This window comes from Acartia tonsa, chromosome 9 (assembly GCF_053477335.1).
Source record: "Acartia tonsa isolate MP-2025a chromosome 9, ASM5347733v1, whole genome shotgun sequence".
NCBI lineage: Eukaryota > Metazoa > Arthropoda > Copepoda > Calanoida > Acartiidae > Acartia > Acartia tonsa.
In genome coordinates, this window is record NC_137268.1 from 7,560,474 (window position 1) to 7,581,069 (window position 20,596).

General features: G+C 32.5%; 1 protein-coding gene and 1 long non-coding RNA gene across 4 annotated transcripts; both read left to right on the forward strand.

Annotated features, from left to right (window-relative positions):
* Window positions 1-4,116: 4,116 nt before the first annotated feature.
* LOC145328119 (uncharacterized) lies at window positions 4,117-6,811 on the forward strand. Of its 3 annotated transcripts, none has more exons than XR_013882340.1 (5): window positions 4,117-4,270; window positions 4,511-4,560; window positions 4,811-5,208; window positions 5,458-5,582; window positions 6,350-6,764. It is a non-coding gene; the product is annotated as an uncharacterized LOC145328119 (long non-coding RNA). The 3 variants fall into 3 exon arrangements; XR_013882341.1 differs by having other exon boundaries at window positions 4,131-4,270; window positions 4,811-4,951; window positions 6,350-6,762; XR_013882342.1 differs by lacking the exon at window positions 5,458-5,582 and having other exon boundaries at window positions 4,131-4,270; window positions 4,811-4,951; window positions 6,350-6,811.
* A 469-nt stretch (window positions 6,812-7,280) lies between these two features.
* Window positions 7,281-9,712, forward strand: LOC145328494 (uncharacterized). Its single transcript, XM_080172203.1, has 5 exons — window positions 7,281-7,298; window positions 7,402-8,303; window positions 8,544-8,593; window positions 8,844-9,241; window positions 9,491-9,712. The coding sequence occupies exons 1-2, from the start codon at window positions 7,281-7,283 to the stop codon at window positions 7,960-7,962; spliced, it is 579 nt and encodes a 192-aa protein (XP_080028329.1). The 3' UTR covers window positions 7,963-8,303; window positions 8,544-8,593; window positions 8,844-9,241; window positions 9,491-9,712.
* Window positions 9,713-20,596: the final 10,884 nt, after the last annotated feature.

Sequence of the window (20,596 nt, forward strand, 5' to 3'; positions counted from 1 at the left end):
TATCTGTTGCCATTAAGATCGCCAAGGTTCGTTTGAATTTTTGTATGCAGCATACAACTTGTACTTTAACTAGAACATTGATTTCTATTTATAGGCAAGGATCTAAAGGGATAAGACAATTGACGATAAATCGATGTACATGCCTAATGATGATAAACATAATTACCCCTTTAATAGATTACAATTAGTAGTTGAAACGTTTATACTCTAAAAAATTGAAATTGAATAAAAGTCACCAAAGTTGTTAAACCAACTAATACGTAAACATTATTGAAAAAAACTTTTGGGGACCAGCGGAATAAACAGCCCAATGTCCCCACCCTCTCTGATTTATATGAATTCTTGAAGACCTGTAGTCAATAATGCCCATTTACTTACTTTAAAAAACCAATTAAACAAATTTTCAAAGTGAACAAAAGTTCGAATAATATCTTGGCGACCGCCACAAAAAGGAAACATTATAAGTGGCCTTAGAAGAGGAGGGAGAGGGGGAGGTTAGTATGGTGTTATGCAAAGGGAAAAAAAAAGGTTGGTTTTAAAAAGGGAGTGGGAGAAGAACAAGAACATAATATTTCATACAGAGCTGCTAATTTTAATAACGAAAGATTAGTAAATCTTTCAAATTTTATAATCAGAAAATTATATATTAAGAAATTAGTTGAATCATACTTAACAATTTATTCTACTTGAGATATTATTGAGTTGCTTGAAGTATGGACACTCTTCGGCACAAACAAACAAATCAAGACAAAATAAAAAGTACACAAAGTTTTGTAGTTGACAAATCAGAAAACATTAAAAAGAACTTTGTATTTTCAGCCTATTGTCCCCCGCCTAATAACAAAATTTTAGATTTAATGCTACATATTTTTTTAGTAATATTGTAAGAAGCACTAATAATAAGAAGAACCCGAGCTAAATTTTAAAATTGTAACCACCTGTTCTTTATTCTCAGGACCAATATAGTGGATGTAATTGTACAATATTCGTGGATATAGGGAAAGAAAAAAAATTGTCGTCAATGGAACTCGTTTATTGGTCAGTTCGTTTATCTAGAAGGAGGGGGGGGGGGGGATAGGGTAAAGCGGGTGGATGGAGGAAATCGTTATTTTAAACCGCTTTCACTTTTAAGAGAAGAAGAAAATCTGGTGTAAGATCCAAGTAATAATATATCCATTGGATTGGACCAATAGTGGCCAACAGGGATACAGGGTTAGGCACATGGAGGATAAATAGTATATTCTACAAAATGTCATTCAATATTTGGGATTTATTCATGGATAAATGCATTAATAGTTATTTCTCGTATCGTAGTATAAACGGCTTTCCGCAGATATAGAATGTACAATTATAAGATTAAAACTAGTTTTTTTTAGCCCCGTGGTGCTGAAGGCACCGGCTAAAAAAACTAGTTTTAATCTTATGATTGTACATTTCTATATTCGTAGAAAACTGGATATAATACGATGCTAGACATAGTTTTTTCGTATGGATGAGAACCGGTTCCTATCCACCGGATTCGAATGAATACGAGAAAAACTATTAAATTGTTTTTATTTTTATACTTTTTAAAAGCGAAGCTTTTCTATAATTAGGGTATTAAAAGCGAAGCTTTTCTATAATTAGGGTAGGTCTGTCAGAGACAGATAGCTTTTTTCGTTAATTTAGGCATGTTAGAATTGTCCTATCGATTTCAAACTTTGAATGGTGATTCCTGTTGTAGTTAGATACGATTTAGTAAGCGTAGCAACTCTATAATCATTACCAGAATGTCCGAACTTCCTTTTTAAACATGTTGATTTTTTCCTTTTTAGCAAAAAAAATTTATGTGATCTAATTATCCGATTGTTCTGATTTTTGGTATACTGATTCCTGGGACAACAAAGTACAATATTATAAGCAAAGCAACTCTATAATCATGTCCTTAAAATGTATGTATGTCCATAATCATTATCCTGTATCAAGAAGTTTTTCAACAAATTTACTCATAATTTTGCTAGGACTCTTAATCATTTCTATTTTATAAGTGTTAATGTCCGTTTGTCCTATCGTTTCAGAGCTTCGCTTTTATGGATGTTGTCATCCTTGTTTACTTAAGATACAACGAAACTATTCTTTTTAATTTGAGAAGAATTATCACACACAAAAGATGGTTAATTCAAGGGATCTTAGAGATAAAATAATGGACGATAAGTTCCTATACATCCCAAGTGATGATAAACAAAATTTCCCCTTCTAAAGATAAAAAATATTTATTGAAAAGTTTTGACTTCTTTGTTTATCCGCTAAGATCTACTGAACTGATTAATTTATCAATTTTAGGGAACCTCAAATTTGTCCTGTGGTGGTTTTATGCTATTTTATTTTTGGATTTAAGTCTTGGGGTAGTTTTAGGCTATTTTAGTACCATCTCTCTTCAGATTAATCCCCCCCCGATTTCTTTAAACCGTCCTCCTTTAAGGTTTTATATGATTAAGTTCTCCTCTAGTGCTCCTACTGTTAATATATGTAATTCTATTCTATAACATAATGTTATTATTATATAACCTTTATAAAACTAACACCTGTAGTTAATTCACATTAAAACTTTATGTGAAAATAAACCATTGAATTATTGGAGATCTAAATGTAGTTTCAAAATATTGATTTTTAAGGTATATCTTATACTTATCATACTGTGTATGTTAACAGGCAGGGAAGGGACATTGGGCTGTTTATTACACTAGTCCCCAAAGTTTTATAACAACGTTTCCTTATTCGTCGGCTTAAAAACTTTGAGGAATTTCAATTGGTTTATTAAGATGAGTGTCCAAACTTTTCAATCACTAATTATAATCTACAGTAGGGGTATCTTTATGTATCACCATTGTGGATGTAGATCAATTTGTCTTATCCCTTAAGATCCCTGAATTGTAAGCTAACCAAATGTTATCATTTAAATTAAACCAATACAAAACATCGGGAAAACAATTTTGAAAAAAAGAATCTAATCTTACAGTTGAAAAATAAATTATAACTCCTACTTGTTTGCAGATAAAGGAACATGTATGATAAAAAAAAATAATTAAATAATTAAATCCGTAAAACAGATTTCTGGTAACACTTATAGAGTTGTTGCACTTTCTAAATCAGACCTAACTGTTCTGAGAATCATTATTCAAATTTTGAAATCGTAAGGACTAACATGTCTAAAATAACAAAAAGAGCTACGGACGAAGGCCGACCTCAATTTAATAAAAGCTGAGCTTTAAAAAGATGAAAAATTTATTCTTTGACTTCATAATCCCTTAAATTGCTATATTATGTTATATGTTGTTAGCTTGTTTTTGCTACTCTACATAATTGTCCTTGTTTTTCAGGTAACTTGTCCGCTATCCTAATTTTAATTCCTACTTGTGCTTGAGTATAAAGGAACCTGGATCGATAAAAGTAACTGATGATTGGACATTCACACAAAAAGGTAAATTACAAAACTAAGATTAAATTTCTATTTTTATTTTAATAATCGTGGAAAATTGTCTGTAAAACGATTCTATACATGATTTTTCAGTATCGGCTGAAAAACGAACACAGTAATAGTGTCTGACTGATTATGACGTAACAAAAAAAATTAGCCAATGAGAGGCCACTATAAATTTTACCATTGGTCAATAACGGCCTCTTATTGGCTAATTTTTTTTTGTTACGTCATAATCAGTCAGGGACTATTACTGTGTTCCTGAAAAACGGTTCTAATACAGCGGATATTAACCGATTATTATTTAATTATTGCTAAACTTAAAAAATTGCAGTATTGCATTCGATTTGATGATTTTATCCCCTCATATGACCTATTCTCTATCGGTACTACAGTAGGGTGGTAATCATAAATTTACCTCTCTTAAACTAAGAATTTCTCTGATGTTATAAAAATTGCTTGCAATAATATTAGGTTGATGTGCTAGGGATCTTAAAGAATAAGACAATAACCTTTAAATTTATGTACATTGTTGCATGATTTACTAGGAGATGTCGACGAACTGCAGAAATTAATTTTCATTAGATTTATGTATAAAAAATAATATAGTTTATTGCATTAAAATAGTTTATGATAAATTTCTATTGGTTTATAATTACAAAATGTATAAAATAGGCCAAAAAGAGGAGACTCGAATATGTACATTTTGGAAATTTATCGTCAGTCGTTGCTTAGATTCTGTGCTGTGTGGTGGCGTAGATTGTGTCAAAATTGGCATAGTACATATAAGAGAAAATGTACAGTCACAGTGAGGTAAATTATATTTTTGATTAATTAAAATGTAAATGTTATTGATATGCAATAAAATGTATCCAATATGAATTAATATAAATGCCTTGGAAAATGTTTTATTAAAGAAAAGTTTAAGCTGCTTTATTAATAAAGTTTATGGTAATCATATATATTGTTTTATCATGTTTTAAGCCAGTGTGGCTCAGTTACTTTGTTGATAAAGTCCATAGTAATTATATATAATGTTTAATCATGTTTTAGGCCGGTGTGGTCCACAGTGCATAGCTTGACTCCCTTGGATTAGTGATCGGGTAAGTCTTTAATTATTAGAATATACTATAAAATGTCCTTTAGCTTAAATTTAATAAACACCATAGAAAGATGAACTATTTGGACATTTATATATTTTAGATGTGTTCCATTGTGCACAATGTTATTAGCCTGGTCAGAATTATATAATTTGAAAGTCTTGGCCATAACAGACTTATTAATTGAAATAATAGACTTATTAGCATAGACTACCTTTATAATTGCACTGAAATAAAATTGTTATTATTTTAGGTGCAGCGCCTTGAATCTAGAGAAACTCCTAGATGCCAGCAGTAGAGGTTAACAAGCCAGGATGGCTGTTTCCAAGATTTGTGCTGCTGCTGACAATTGATTGCTGACCTACTCTAATCCCAGGCTTTATAAATACAAATAGTAAGAAAATACTAACAGTATAGTATAAATATACATAGTTTACATATTAGTAGTTTAGCTAGCTACTTGTTGTTATATTAGCTGATAGATTAGTACCTTTAGATATGTTACTTAGTAGGTACTAATAGCAGCTTGTATTTTACATATAACAGTACATAATACTTAATATATACCTAGTACACCCTAGTACTAAAATAGCTACCAAAAGGAGAAGCCCCCCTAGATGTTGTGGACGAAGCCTATCCCTGCAATTTAAGGTAGTTATATATTTTTTACTTTAATGCATTAAGTGTTTAGTTGTCTTAGCCCTAAACTTTATACTTATTTAGGCTAAATTGAAAGTAAAAGCAACCAGATGATAGCAAAGTCTGTCCTGCTTTGATTTAGTAAAAAGTTCATTAGATTTGTTTGCTCTATTCTACTTATTGAGCTAATCTAAACCTTTAGTTTTTATAGGTTTATATCAATAATTATTTATGAAATAATAATAATTTTATTTATTCTAGTTTCAACAAAGAGTCTCCAGTGCCCCAACTGTTCTGGTGTTGAAGCTATTGAAGAGATGCTCCGGTTCTAGTATGCAGTAAATAATCCTATCAGTCAAGAGTCTACTGATCATCATAGTAAGCTGGTAAAAATAAGACCAGATAGTATATTAGATCAATTCATCCATCATATCACTTGTTTAATGTTCCTAACTGTAAATATATGTTAAATTAATCTATAAATTATTGCATTATTTAGTTTGGTTGAAGCTACTCTGATTATTCTATAAAAATTCGTCCAATTAAACCTAGAATTACTGGATTCATCCAACATTGAAACTTAAAATTGTAAACCACTAGGCATAATATAGAATAAATTAGATATAATTTCATTAGCTCCCATTCGAACCTCATAGGAAGCTGAAACCTTTGACATTAGATAGAACAAAATTTGTTTATTTTGTTAACAAGTTATATGCAATAGTTTATTAATTGTTAGATATGGAACCCTTGAATAAAAATAGTAATATTCTCCTCAGTGAGTTTGAGGATGATGTGAAAACAATTGCATTAAGATTAGCACAGAGAATAGATAGAATAAAATCCTTCATCCTACCATGCCCCTTTAACAATGGTATGCTTGAAGAGCTTATAGAGTTAAGAAGATTGATAGTACCCAAAATAATTTATTTACAGAGAGCTGTCATGATTGATATTGAGTTGTTAGAATTCGAGCAACAATATAAAAAATTGCTATTGATGGCCCAACAAGCTTTATTTAATGCATCAAGATTTATATTATGTATTAATGATATGATTTGTAGAATAGAGTTTGGCCAAAGTGTGAATGATGTTCATAAACTTCATGGAAAGCAGTGTGACATCAAACACAAATTAAATTTCTTTTGTTTAGGTTGTCACAGTGAAATTGATGACACTAAAGAGTATACAAATATAGAAACTCAGGTTGAAGAATGTGATTTTGACTGCCCTGCTACAGCTTCAGGTGCAAATCATTTAATTGAAATACCCTCAAATGTTTCCCCTAGCTTTAGTATTAGCTCAGCTGAATTAGTTGATAATGCTGTTACTAATGAGAACACTGAGAATAGCAGTGATAATACTAAAATTGAAAAGGATCCTTTTGCTTCTAAAACAAAAATCAAAAGGCATAGAAAGAGGAGAAAATCCAAGACTGATAGTAATTGTTCTATAGGAAAACCAACTTTAAACAAGACCCAGTTGCCATTACATAGTTTTAGTGTACCACCACCCCATAGATCCAGTTTTGGTACAACACCAATGTATGGACAGCTACCACCACCCCAGTATAATAATTTGTTGCCAACACAGCAGTATAGTTCGTTGCCAACACAGCAGTATAGTTCGTTGTTAACACCCCAGTATAGTTTGTTGCCAACACCCCAGTATAGTTTGTTGCCAACACCCCAGTATAGTTCGTTGCCAACACCCCAGTATAGTTCATTGCCAACACCCCTGTATAGTTCGTTGCCAACACCCCAGTATAGTTCGTTGCCAACACCCCAGTATAGTTCGTTGCCGACACAGCAGTATAGTTCGTTGCCAACATCTCAGTATGGTTCATTGTTGCCAACATCTCAGTATTGTTCACTGTTGCCAACATCTCAGTATGGACAATTTAGACAAGTGCCTACTCATAGTTATTGCCTATTGCCTAAGCATGACAATCATCATATGTCATGCTTTACATTTAAACAGTTGCCACAATATGCAAATGAACACAATATTCAATTGCCGTTTAGATATCAAGTAAATGATTTATTAAACCTGATACAAAATAGAAATCTTGGTCCATGTCAACAATGTTGCTTAAGACTACAGTATAGTCAAATTATGGATCCAGATTACATGAGTTATGTATATTAGAATAGATTCAGGTGTACATCAACGCACCTAGACACCAGTGTGTGTCCCCACCCTTAGATACTTGGTGTAAGTCACCGCCCCAAAATACACGGTGTGAGTCACCACCCCCAAATACACGGTGTGAGTCACCACCCCCCAAATACACGGTGTGAGGCACCGCCCCCAAATACACGGTGTGAGGCACCGCCCCCAAATACACGGTGCGAGGCATCGCCCCCAAATACACGGTGTGAGGCACCGCCCCCAAATACACGGTGTGAGGCACCGCCCCCAAATACACGGTGTGAGGCACCGCCCCCAAATACACGGTGTGAGGCACCGCCCCCAAATACACGGTGTGAGGCACCGCCCCCAAATACACGGTGTGAGGCACCGCCCCCAAATACACGGTGTGAGGCACCGCCCCCAAATACACGGTGTGAGACACCGCCCCCAAATACACGGTGTGAGGCACCGCCCCCAAATACACGGTGTGAGGCACCGCCCCCAAATACACGGTGTGAGGCACCGCCCCCAAATACACGGTGTGAGGCACCGCCCCCAAATACACGGTGTGAGTCACCGCCCCCAAATATACAGTGTGTCACCACTTTAAATAGTAATTGTTATATATGTTAGATCAAATTGTTCTAAAAATAGTAAATAGCATTAATTTCTGCATCTCAAAGTGGCGCAGTGTTGCATGATTTACTAGGAGATGTCGACGAACTGCAGAAATTAATTTTCATTAGATTTATGTATAAAAAATAATATAGTTTATTGCATTAAAATAGTTTATGATAAATTTCTATTGGTTTATAATTACAAAATGTATAAAATAGGCCAAAAAGAGGAGACTCGAATATGTACATTTTGGAAATTTATCGTCAGTCGTTGCTTAGATTCTGTGCTGTGTGGTGGCGTAGATTGTGTCAAAATTGGCATAGTACATATAAGAGAAAATGTACAGTCACAGTGAGGTAAATTATATTTTTGATTAATTAAAATGTAAATGTTATTGATATGCAATAAAATGTATCCAATATGAATTAATATAAATGCCTTGGAAAATGTTTTATTAAAGAAAAGTTTAAGCTGCTTTATTAATAAAGTTTATGGTAATCATATATATTGTTTTATCATGTTTTAAGCCAGTGTGGCTCAGTTACTTTGTTGATAAAGTCCATAGTAATTATATATAATGTTTAATCATGTTTTAGGCCGGTGTGGTCCACAGTGCATAGCTTGACTCCCTTGGATTAGTGATCGGGTAAGTCTTTAATTATTAGAATATACTATAAAATGTCCTTTAGCTTAAATTTAATAAACACCATAGAAAGATGAACTATTTGGACATTTATATATTTTAGATGTGTTCCATTGTGCACAATGTTATTAGCCTGGTCAGAATTATATAATTTGAAAGTCTTGGCCATAACAGACTTATTAATTGAAATAATAGACTTATTAGCATAGACTACCTTTATAATTGCACTGAAATAAAATTGTTATTATTTTAGGTGCAGCGCCTTGAATCTAGAGAAACTCCTAGATGCCAGCAGTAGAGGTTAACAAGCCAGGATGGCTGTTTCCAAGATTTGTGCTGCTGCTGACAATTGATTGCTGACCTACTCTAATCCCAGGCTTTATAAATACAAATAGTAAGAAAATACTAACAGTATAGTATAAATATACATAGTTTACATATTAGTAGTTTAGCTAGCTACTTGTTGTTATATTAGCTGATAGATTAGTACCTTTAGATATGTTACTTAGTAGGTACTAATAGCAGCTTGTATTTTACATATAACAGTACATAATACTTAATATATACCTAGTACACCCTAGTACTAAAATAGCTACCAAAAGGAGAAGCCCCCCTAGATGTTGTGGACGAAGCCTATCCCTGCAATTTAAGGTAGTTATATATTTTTTACTTTAATGCATTAAGTGTTTAGTTGTCTTAGCCCTAAACTTTATACTTATTTAGGCTAAATTGAAAGTAAAAGCAACCAGATGATAGCAAAGTCTGTCCTGCTTTGATTTAGTAAAAAGTTCATTAGATTTGTTTGCTCTATTCTACTTATTGAGCTAATCTAAACCTTTAGTTTTTATAGGTTTATATCAATAATTATTTATGAAATAATAATAATTTTATTTATTCTAGTTTCAACAAAGAGTCTCCAGTGCCCCAACTGTTCTGGTGTTGAAGCTATTGAAGAGATGCTCCGGTTCTAGTATGCAGTAAATGATCCTATCAGTCAAGAGTCTACTGATCATCATAGTAAGCTGGTAAAAATAAGACCAGATAGTATATTAGATCAATTCATCCATCATATCACTTGTTTAATGTTCCTAACTGTAAATATATGTTAAATTAATCTATAAATTATTGCATTATTTAGTTTGGTTGAAGCTACTCTGATTATTCTATAAAAATTCGTCCAATTAAACCTAGAATTACTGGATTCATCCAACATACATTCCCTATGATGATACACAAAATTACCCTTTTGTAAATTATTTTTAGTGGTTAAACGTTTGGACATTCAACTTAATGAACTAATTAATCAAAATTCAATAAAAGTACCAGAAGATGTTGAGCAAACAAATAAGAAAATGCTTTTATAGAACATTGTGAACTAGTGTAATAAATGACACAATGTCCCCTACCTCCCTGTATATACCAACATTAAGCCTTCAGATTTTATTCTTAAAGATAGTATAAATATTCTCACCCGCCCCACAGTTTATATCTACTTATATGGGTTTTAGTTTGTGCCTATTATTTAACTATTATATAAACATCTAACGGAAACTCTCAGGGTCCTATATGGTTGCACGCACAAAGGGTTAAGCAAAACCAGTGATCTAAACGAATAAGACAATGGCTGATAAATTGATTTGCATCCCCAATGATGATACATAAAATTACCCTTTCTGTAGATTACAATGAGTGGTTGAAACGTCAATCAAAATTCATGAGAAGTCCTCAAAGTTGTTAAGCACAAGCATATGAAAATATTATTACAAACTTTGGGGGCTAGTATAATAACTGTCAATAAAGCTTAACATAGGTGTCGGGATGGTTTAAGGCTATTATCTATCTTAGCCTTGGGATGGTTTTGAGCTATATTTCTGCCCTCTTCGTACCAAACATGATTTCTTATTTTAATCATTGTTGTTTTTACAAAACTTTTGATTAAATCAAATTATTGATTGTTTTTATATGTTCTGGCTGCTGTCATCCTTGTCATGTTAAACAATAACCAGTAGTTTTAATCTTTTTCAAAACAATTATTAAAATAAACATAGTTAAAAGAGAATGTTTTTTAAAAAGCTAGAATTTGTTCATGTTTCTTTACTTACTACTTCAATAAGCTGACAAACAGACGGACGGACGGACGTGAAAAGGTAAGAAGAACAGACTTGCTTTATCTATACAGTAGCTCCACGTGAAAAGTTTGAAATCAAAAGGATGATTCTAACATGACTAAATGAGCAATTAGAGCTATCCGTACAGACGGACCGAAATTACAGAAAAGCTAAAAAACTTTGAAATGAAATATAGTTTGTTAAGACAACAGATATAAAAGATAGGATAGACGCACAGTGAACATACAAACAAATACTTATATATAGTAGCTTTAGAAGGACAGGCGAACTAACACTGTTAACTAAGTAGCTACGCTACTAAAAAAGGTGCGTGACCTTTTGACAGTATCTTGTGATGGACAGGCTAATTGTGAAAACAATAGCAGCATTCATAATTACTTTCTAGGCCCTATTTTAGAGGTGCCTCAAATTTTCAAACTAAACAAGGAAGCAGGGATCTAAAGGGATAAGACAATGGCAAATAAATTGATGTACATATCCAATGATAATACACAAAAAAAAACCTTCTATAGATTACAATTAGTGGTTGAAACGTTAGGACACTCAACTTGATAAAGTACCAAAAGTTGTTGAGCCAACGAATAAAAAAAACATTTTTATAAAACTTTGGAGATTGGTGTAATAAACACTAAACAGCCCATTGTTCCCTCTCCTTCTGAAAAGGATGACAATATCTAAAATAGCGAAGATCTAAAACAAAAATAAAAAACGAACATTAACACTTGTAGAGTGACAGAACTGAATAAGAAGAATATAAATTTGTATAAACAAATTTTAATTAAATTTGCTGTAAAACTGTTACATTTTAGAACATTATTATAGAGATGCTTTACCTAACAATTTGATTAACATTTTAGACAATTATAATAAAACTTTCTAGATTGTTTCTTATTGTAACAGGAATCAAAATTCAAGTTTGAAATCGATAGAAAACTGCTAACATTAATTGACTGATTAGAAATTTTGTAGTACCTGTTCTGCCTAAAAGAAGCTCACAGCCTATAATTATGACACGTGCAACTTTTACGAAAAGTTAGTTCTAAAAACATTTGTAGAATATAAATAACAGAGTGCTTTAGGCTTTTAAAGCTTGAATAGTATTGTGATTTCATGTATATATTGCCTTTGGAATATGACTAAAAAATTATCAATATTAGTGTAATAGAACATAGAGTGTTTAGAGTGGACATGCAAATCGAGTTCCCCCACACTCTTTGTATACATTGCAGAATATTAATTTGACGTTCTATAGCTAAAAAAATACTAAAAGAAAACACATATTTCATGGAATCAAATCGAGTTCTATGGCGCATAGGTACCTCCACACTCTTTGTATATATTGCAGAATATTAATTTGACGTTCTATAGCTAAAAAAAATACTAAAAGAAAAACACATATTTCATGGAATCAAATCTATACTTACTGTATTACAATCCATTCGCAACAAATAAAAATACATTCAATTTTTATCCTATTTCATAAACAAGTATTTTTTTGTCTGTAGCTTAAGATTTTGAAGACTATTGAACTGATTGAGTTCTCTCTTTAAAGGAAGCTTCACATAGGTTGGGGTATTTTTCTGTTTTTCCTATCACTTCGAATACAGAGCTCCTTTATGCTAGAGGCACAGACATTAGTTTAAAGCTTGACTTAAATATAATGAACATATAGTTATTTTTAGTTTTAATTTACTTATTATTGTTATACTATCAATATAAAATAAATGTTCAGTTTGAAATTTAGATTTTAAAAATCCGCATATTCTTTAAAAATTAATCCATGAAACATTGTATTATTATTTATTTTGTAAATATACAAAACAATACTAAGATTTGGAGCTCCTGCTATACAGCACAGAAAAATTTGTAGTATAATATTCTATTGTTTTCTATATTTCTATAATTTGGTTTGAAGGGAAAACATCCCTATGCAATGGATATAGAATACGTGGATATATTTACAAGGTAAATTTGTTGTCAATTTAGGTTGCAAATATGGACCTTATTTATTGGTAAGTTAGTTCATCCAGTGGGAGAGGAGAGGATGGGGTATAGGGGATTGATAGTGTTTATTGTTATGTTAGCCAGCTGTAAGTATTACTTTATCAGAGTACATGAATATCTGGTGCAACATCCAAGTAATTCTATATCCATTAATGAAATACGTAGGTCGTTAACCTTAAACAAATATTATAATGATACGTGATATGGGGATAAGTCACTTGATGCTAAAAAATCATTTCCCCCCGTTTAAGGTGCCCAGTACTAACATCATGACCTATGAATATTTGGTTGAAATATATGGCATATCAATAAAACTATTTTGCATCTTTTAAACTTTTAAACCTAAAGAACAACATTTTTTCATGATTCTTTATGATTTTCATGAACAACAAAATATTTTGTCTTTTTTTGATCAGTAGTATAAAATATTTTAATTATTAGGTGCAGATCAAAATATCTTCAGTTTACATATCACTGTATTCCATAATACATAATGCATTAAGAGAAAAAACATAAAAATATCAATACTTGATAAGAAAAACTATTGTTAATTTGTTATGCTATTGTTTTTTATATCAGAAAATACTTACAATATAAGTTGATAAAAATCATAAAAATTTAATGAAAGAAGGGGCACTTCAGGTGCGGAGTTTGCGTAGAGACCACTCCCCCCGGCCCCTTTTCAATAATTTTTTTTTAAAAGTGGATAAGAAGGGGCTAAAAAAGGAAGTTGGTTTGGAGAATTTTTCATTTAGAATTATTTGTCAGAATCCTGGTCAATTTTCTTTTTAAACCTTTCCAAGACCTATCAGAAGCTTCATTATAAAGGAGAACCACATCGGTTCAGAAGTTAGCAGTACAGAACAAGAAATATGTTCCTGAATAAAAAGCCACGTGTTTTAACAAGGTTGTTCACCCATTCTTGTTGTTTACTAAATTGGTTGCGTGTGAGTCATAGACAAGAATTTACAAAGATGGTGAAAGAACAGGTTGACCGCTGATCAGATTCGAATATTCCAGGGAGGGAGGGGTCATTGGACTGTTTATTACACTAGTCCCCAAAGTTAATAAAATAACGAATTCTTATTGGCTTAACAACTTTGGGGACTTTTATCAAATTTTGATTGGTTGGCTTATTATCTTGAGTGTCCATATGTTACAACCACTAATTGTAATCTACAGAAGGGGTAATGTACATCAACTTATCGGCCATTGTCTTATCCCTTTAGAATCCTGCATATTTCTTATCTAGTTGTAAATACTTAAATAAATAGATGAAGGATTAAAAATATTTTCTGTACATAAAAACAATTTTCAACAGCAAAGCTATTGTATAGCTTACTTCGTTCACACATCTGTCAGTATAATTTAGACTAATCTATGGGTTCTGTTTTTATTTCTCAGTTGTTATATGAGATATGCTTCCCCTTTGTCAATAAATTCGCCTGGCCAATAAGCCCATAGTTTATAACTTAATGTCAGGTAAAAAGTCATTTGAGAAATAATTAGAAAAAATTGTCCTATACAAGAAAAAAGTGACAAGTAAAACCTCGGAAACGGCTAGACCAATAATTTTACAATTTTTTGAAAAAAATGGTGTTCGATTTTTTATAGGAAAATAGGGGGGGGGGGGGAGTTGAGGGTTTTGGAACAAAGCTGCTAGTAACATGTCACTATGTCACTTAAAATAGAACCATATCAAAATAATAATTATCCAGATATCATCTATGCAAGATAATTCTTGTATGACCTGAGAATTGACCTTTCTTCCTTCACCCCCCCCCCCTCTTCCCCTTAATTAGATTAAGTTGACCGCTATGTTGATTAAGGTAAGAGAGAGGTCAACAACCACAGCATGACAAAATCAAGATATGGTGAAATACAAGGATGTCCCAATTATTGAAATTAACCCCCAGAACAAAATTATGACTAGATAATCGTTTATTTACACTTTACCACTCCCCCAATTATACCCCCTTTTAAAAATTGATTTATCCCCCCTTGAAAGAAAACATAATTACCCCCTCCCCATCATACCTCCCCTCTCTGGAAATCATCAACCTAACAAGTCGACAATAAGATAAAAATAGAATTGATGGATTGAAATCAAATTCAACCCCCCCCCATTCCCCACACCTCAACTTATTATAACCATAAAAAGTAATGTTAGGGGTTGTCTACAAAAAAGCTAAAAGATATTGAAAACGAGTAAAATGACTTCTTTAACTTTTGGAGAACTTTTGGAGAACTTTTTAATATTTTGTTAATTTAGTTATTATTACTTGGATGTTGCACCAGATTTTCATGTACATGTCTTTTTAGACACCATGGAAACTGTCCCAATTTTGTATAACTTTTGCGGAACATGTTTCAGTTACGTCATATTTTTCTTTCCCGAAAAAGGGAAGGGGGGAAGAAAATCTCTTCAAAAGAGATGGGGAAAACCCCCTTTTCTCCCATCTCTTTTTTCTTCCCCCCTTCCCTTTTTTTTCTTTCCCCCTTCTCTTTTTCGGGAAAGAAAAATATGACGTAACTGGAACATGTTCCGCAAAAGTTATACAAAATTGGGACAGTTTCCATGGTGTCACATTTTTAAAGTGATGCTCGCAGCTGGGTAAAAAAGCGATACCCCCCATCCCTTCTATTTCAACTGTATGAATGAACCTACCAAATATTGAGGTCCATATTGGAAACCTACATTGACAACAAATTCACCCCTGTCAATTGTCCACGTATTTCATATCCAATGTTATTACTTATACTAAAATTAGGAATGCTTTAAATTAGTGACAAGGTCATAGCACCGGTAGAAATTATTTTAGCCTCCAAATTATTTAGCAGAAGCTATAAATACACTCATAATAAGGCAAAGATCCTAAAAAATAAAGTAAAAGAATAAAGGGGGCATAAGCTATGTGTAACTCTGCCCACAGGGTGGGAACCCAGTCCCGATTCTGTATTGGGTCTTTAAATATCAACCAATAGCGTCGGAAAAAATAAACAAAGACAAGTCCCTAGAAAAGAACAGAAAGTAATTAGCTAACAGGCAAAAAGGGGTCTCCACCTCTTGGGCCAGGTAGTAGTTTGGATTATACATCTATAATGATACATTTTTTTCTAAAAACTAAAAGAGCATCCACTAGTTATTAAAATTGTAGCACCTTCTATAGCGCGGTGGCTATCCTTTAACAGATTATTAAGCTATTGTTGTTTAAAAACCTCTTTATGAATACCCCCCTCCCCATAAACACCAATATCCTTACTAATAATAAATAACCCTATTATAGATGGTTAATTTCTTAACTTAACTCTAATTTAACCCCTTCTATAAAGTATAATTATGCCCTCCTCCCCAGGTAATCCGTTTCTGAATACATAACAAATAAATGAGTAAAATTTGACAAAAAAAGTTGTGTTTGTTAATGGGTGCATGGGGAGTATCTTTATTTTAGCCAGCTGAAATTATCACTTTATTGGAGTACATGAAAAACTGGAAACTGGAAAGTAATAGTAAATCTATTATCTTAAAACAAAACAGAAGGAAAGACAAATTAAATTACCATTATCCTACCAAGTGAATAAAGACCTCCAAAGATGAAAAATGTCAATTGAACCGAACAAGGATGACATAATCCATAAAAGCGAAGCTCTGAAACTGTAGGCCAAACGAACACTTGTATATATAGTTTCAGAACTAAATAAGCGAACTATTAATGAATATTGAAGTATAAATAGAATTGTAAGTAAGTTGTTGTGAAACTTCTTTCATACAGAATACTTTTAAAGGACATACTTACATTTTAAGGACTTGATTATGGAGATGCTTCGCTTTATGTACTTTGCTGATATACAAATACCAGATAATTAGATAATATAAAGAATTGTCTTTAAGATAGTTAAAAATCAACATGTTATAAGCGGAAGTACGGCCATTCTAGTAGCAATTATAAAGTTGCTACGCTTTCTAATTGGTACCTAAATAAAAAAAGAGTTAAAGACAAATTAAATTACCATTGAATTAAGACCTCCAAAGATGAAAACTATCGACTGAAAAACAATAATTAGATTTCTGGTGAGGCTAGTTATCAATTATAAAACAGTTTTGTTAATAATTACAAAACAAAATAATTATTTGGTCAAATCAGGGGCAACTATTTTGACTAAATTAATTTCATAAATTTGTTGTACCACACAAGAAAAACTATTTTGTCTCCAAATTATTCATCAGTCAAAAATAAAAATCATTTTGTCATTACGTTAAATTTTATGTTAGGCCCGCCTTAAAGGATAGTAACTATGGTTAATTTAGACTTGTTAGATGATTCCTGTAAAGTTTTGTAACCAATTTATCTATTATACAAAGTAGAATGATGTCTGTCCGTCTATCCGTCCGTCCGTCCGTCTGTCCGTCTACCCGTCCGTCCGTCCGTCCGTCTGTCCGTCCGTCTGTCCGTCCGTCTGTCCGTCCGTCTGTCCGTCCGTCTGTCCGTCCGTCTGTTCGTCCGTCTGTCCGTCCGTCCGTCTCTCCGTCCGTCTGTCCGTCTGTCCGTCTGTCCGTCTGTCCGTGCGTCTGTCCGTCCGTCACTTAAGATCTTAACCACTGAATCGATTGGATTCTTCTTTTCAGGTTGTTTTAGACTATTTTCTTGGGGGTTGGGACACCCACAACCCCCCCCCAAAAAAAAAAAAAATCCCCCCACCATTTTTTTTGAGGCAGTTATTTTAAAATAATATACTTTAATTTTAATTACTTAAAATAGAAATAACACTGCTTTGATAATTTGATAGATGATGTACATTAGGAACATTTTTAGTTTTAGTATCCCCATTAATAGTTACAAACCTTTCAGGACCTATGGCAAGCTTCATTGTGAAGGAGAACCTTATCGTTCCGGCGAACACAAACATATATTTTATAACTTTTATATATTAAGGATTTTCATGCCAACCTCCTCACCCCTTAACACCTTAAAATTTAACATTTAATTACAATACAGTGATATAAAAGCGATTTCGTACGCATTATTATCATAATATTATACTTATAGATATTTATATAGATAATAATCTTATAAAATCATCAATCAAAATGGTAAGACAGACGGATATTATAAGTAGCGCAGCTACTCTGTAATTTGGGCAAGTTTGTCCGTATTTCAGTAAAGGTAGCAATTTTTCCCTTTGTCAAAGTATGGGTAGCTTTTTTATAAGCAAAGTTTTTCAATAATTTGTCTCAGTCCGTCCGTATCGAGTAGCTCTTATCGTTAATGTAGACATGTTAGAATTGTGCTAATAATATTAAACTTGGCACGGTGATTTCTTTAGTACAATTTAGAAAACGTAGCAACCAGAATGTCAGTAAGTTCAGTGAAAACTTGTTTTTCTTCGTCAGCATTTTTTAACTGTTTAATAGTTTCATCCACTAATTTAATCTACAGAAGGGATAATTTTTACGTAATTCTGTGTATAATTTTAGGAAAGGTACATCAATTAATCGCCCATTGTCTTATTCCTTTTGATCCCTGTGTAAATTGATATAAAACAGACATAAATGCTGGTCAACCTATTAATTAAAATTGAGCCATAAATAATTATTAGGTTTCTAGTTAAACTGATTTTTCACAGGGAAGAAGAGGACATAATGCTGTTTATTACACTAGTCCCTAAAGTTATACAAAAATGTTTTCTTATTCGTTGGCTCAACAAATTTTCGACTTTTATTGAATTTTGATTGCTTGGTTTATTAAGTTGAGTGTCCAAACGTTTCAACCACCAATTGTCATCAATGACGGGGTATTTATGTGTATCATTTAAAGAGATTCATTGGCAATTATCCCTTTAGATTCCTGTCCATTAATTTAAATATAAATTGATATAAAACAGACATGTTGGTCAACCTATTACTTAATATTGCGCCAAAAAATAATTATTAGGTTTTTAGTTTAACTGATTTTTCACAAGAAGGGAGAGGACATTAAGCTGTTTATTACACTAGTCTCCAAAGTTTTATATTTTTTTTTCTTATTCGTTGGCTCTACATCTTTGAGAATTATTGAATTGTGATTGGTTAGTTCATTAAGTTGAGTCTCCAATCGTGTAATCCACTAGTTGTAATCTACAGACGGGGTAATTTTGTATATTATTATTGGGGGTATACATCATTTTATCGGCCATTGACTTATCCCCGTCCCTTAATTCAGAAGTAAATTGATATAAAACAGACATAAATGCTGGTCAACCTTTTACTTAAAATTGCTCCATAAATAATTATTAGGTTTTTAGTTAAACTGATTTTTCTCCAGGGTTACAGGGATTCATATATGTATATTAAGGATAAATAATGTGTTCCTTCATTGTGATAAACAAAATTATCTCTTTTATAGATTAAAGTGGTTAACCTAGACATGATTTGTTTTAAAGCAAATGAGAGAAGATGTTAAAAGTTATTAATCGCATCGTATTATAGAAAGCCTTCCCCGGATATTATAAAAAAGAATTATAAAATTAGAACCAATTTTGTTAGCCCCGAAGTAACGGGCTAACAAAAATGGTATTAATTGCACTTTTTTGTTTTATTTTTCTTTCTAATATAGCGGATATTAATAGGTCTCGATGCCATGCTGGACAAATCATTACATTTACAATATATGTATGTTCCTTTATTCCCTGAACATGACACCCCTTTTTTCGATCCTACGACAAACGCAGGAGTCCCAAACGTCGGAGTGGACGCTTAACCTAACCTAACCTATTTTAGACCATCTTATAGGTTTTTTAAATGCCTAACCCCTGCGGGGGGCTTATTAGTTCATTCATATCTTTATCTAACCTAATCTGTAAAGAAATACTTAATAAAATTAATATTTTAACACTCCTGCGTTTGTCCACTCCGACGTTTGGGACTCCTAGGTTTGTCCTGGAACCCCTTTTTCATCCATGGTGGTTTATTATTATTTGTATTTGATATTTAACAGAACAGCTACTTGTTGATTAGAATTGTTTGCCTTTTATTTAGCAAGGAAGTTATACCAGTAGCATTAACAAAAATATTTTTTTTCACTGCAGACGTTTATTCAATCAAGTAACCTAGAGGCCTCTTGGGGCGTAGCTGATAGTATGTATGGTATTGTACAAAAACACATATAATTTTATCTAAACACGAATCTTGAAAAACATAAGCATACTAATTTTAACGGTATTTTATATAATTTGACCATATCTGATTTGTTTAATTGACCGCTGGGCTAGGAGATAGACAGTTAATAGGAATTTGGAAAGGTTCTCAGGGACACTTAAAAATCGTGTATAGCATCGTATATTAGAGACATATACTGAACTGGTATATATAATTTTATTTAATCATAAATCTTGAAAAAAACACAAGCATACTAATTTTAACGGTACTTGATATAATTTGACCCCATATCTGATTTGTTTGATTGACCGCTGGGCTAGGAGATAGACAGTTAATAGGAATTTGGAAAGGTTCTCAGGCACACTTAAAAATCGTGTATAGCATCGTATATTAGAGACATATACTGTACTGGTATATATAATTTTATTAAATCATAAATCTTGAAAAAAACAAAAGCGTACTAATTTTAACGGTACTTCATATAATTATGACCATATCTGATTTGTTTGATTGACCGATGGGCTAGGAAACAGACAGTTAAGATGCAGGTAGGAAGGTGACACTGGAGAGATTATAACACTAGTCACCAAAGACCTATAATAACGTTTTCTTATTCGTTGGCTTAACAACTTTCGAGACATTTATTAAATTTGATTGGTTGGTTCATTCAGTTTAGTGTCAAAACGTTTCAATGTATATTAGTCTAGAGCATTGTTTGGGCTATATTTTGAAAGTATG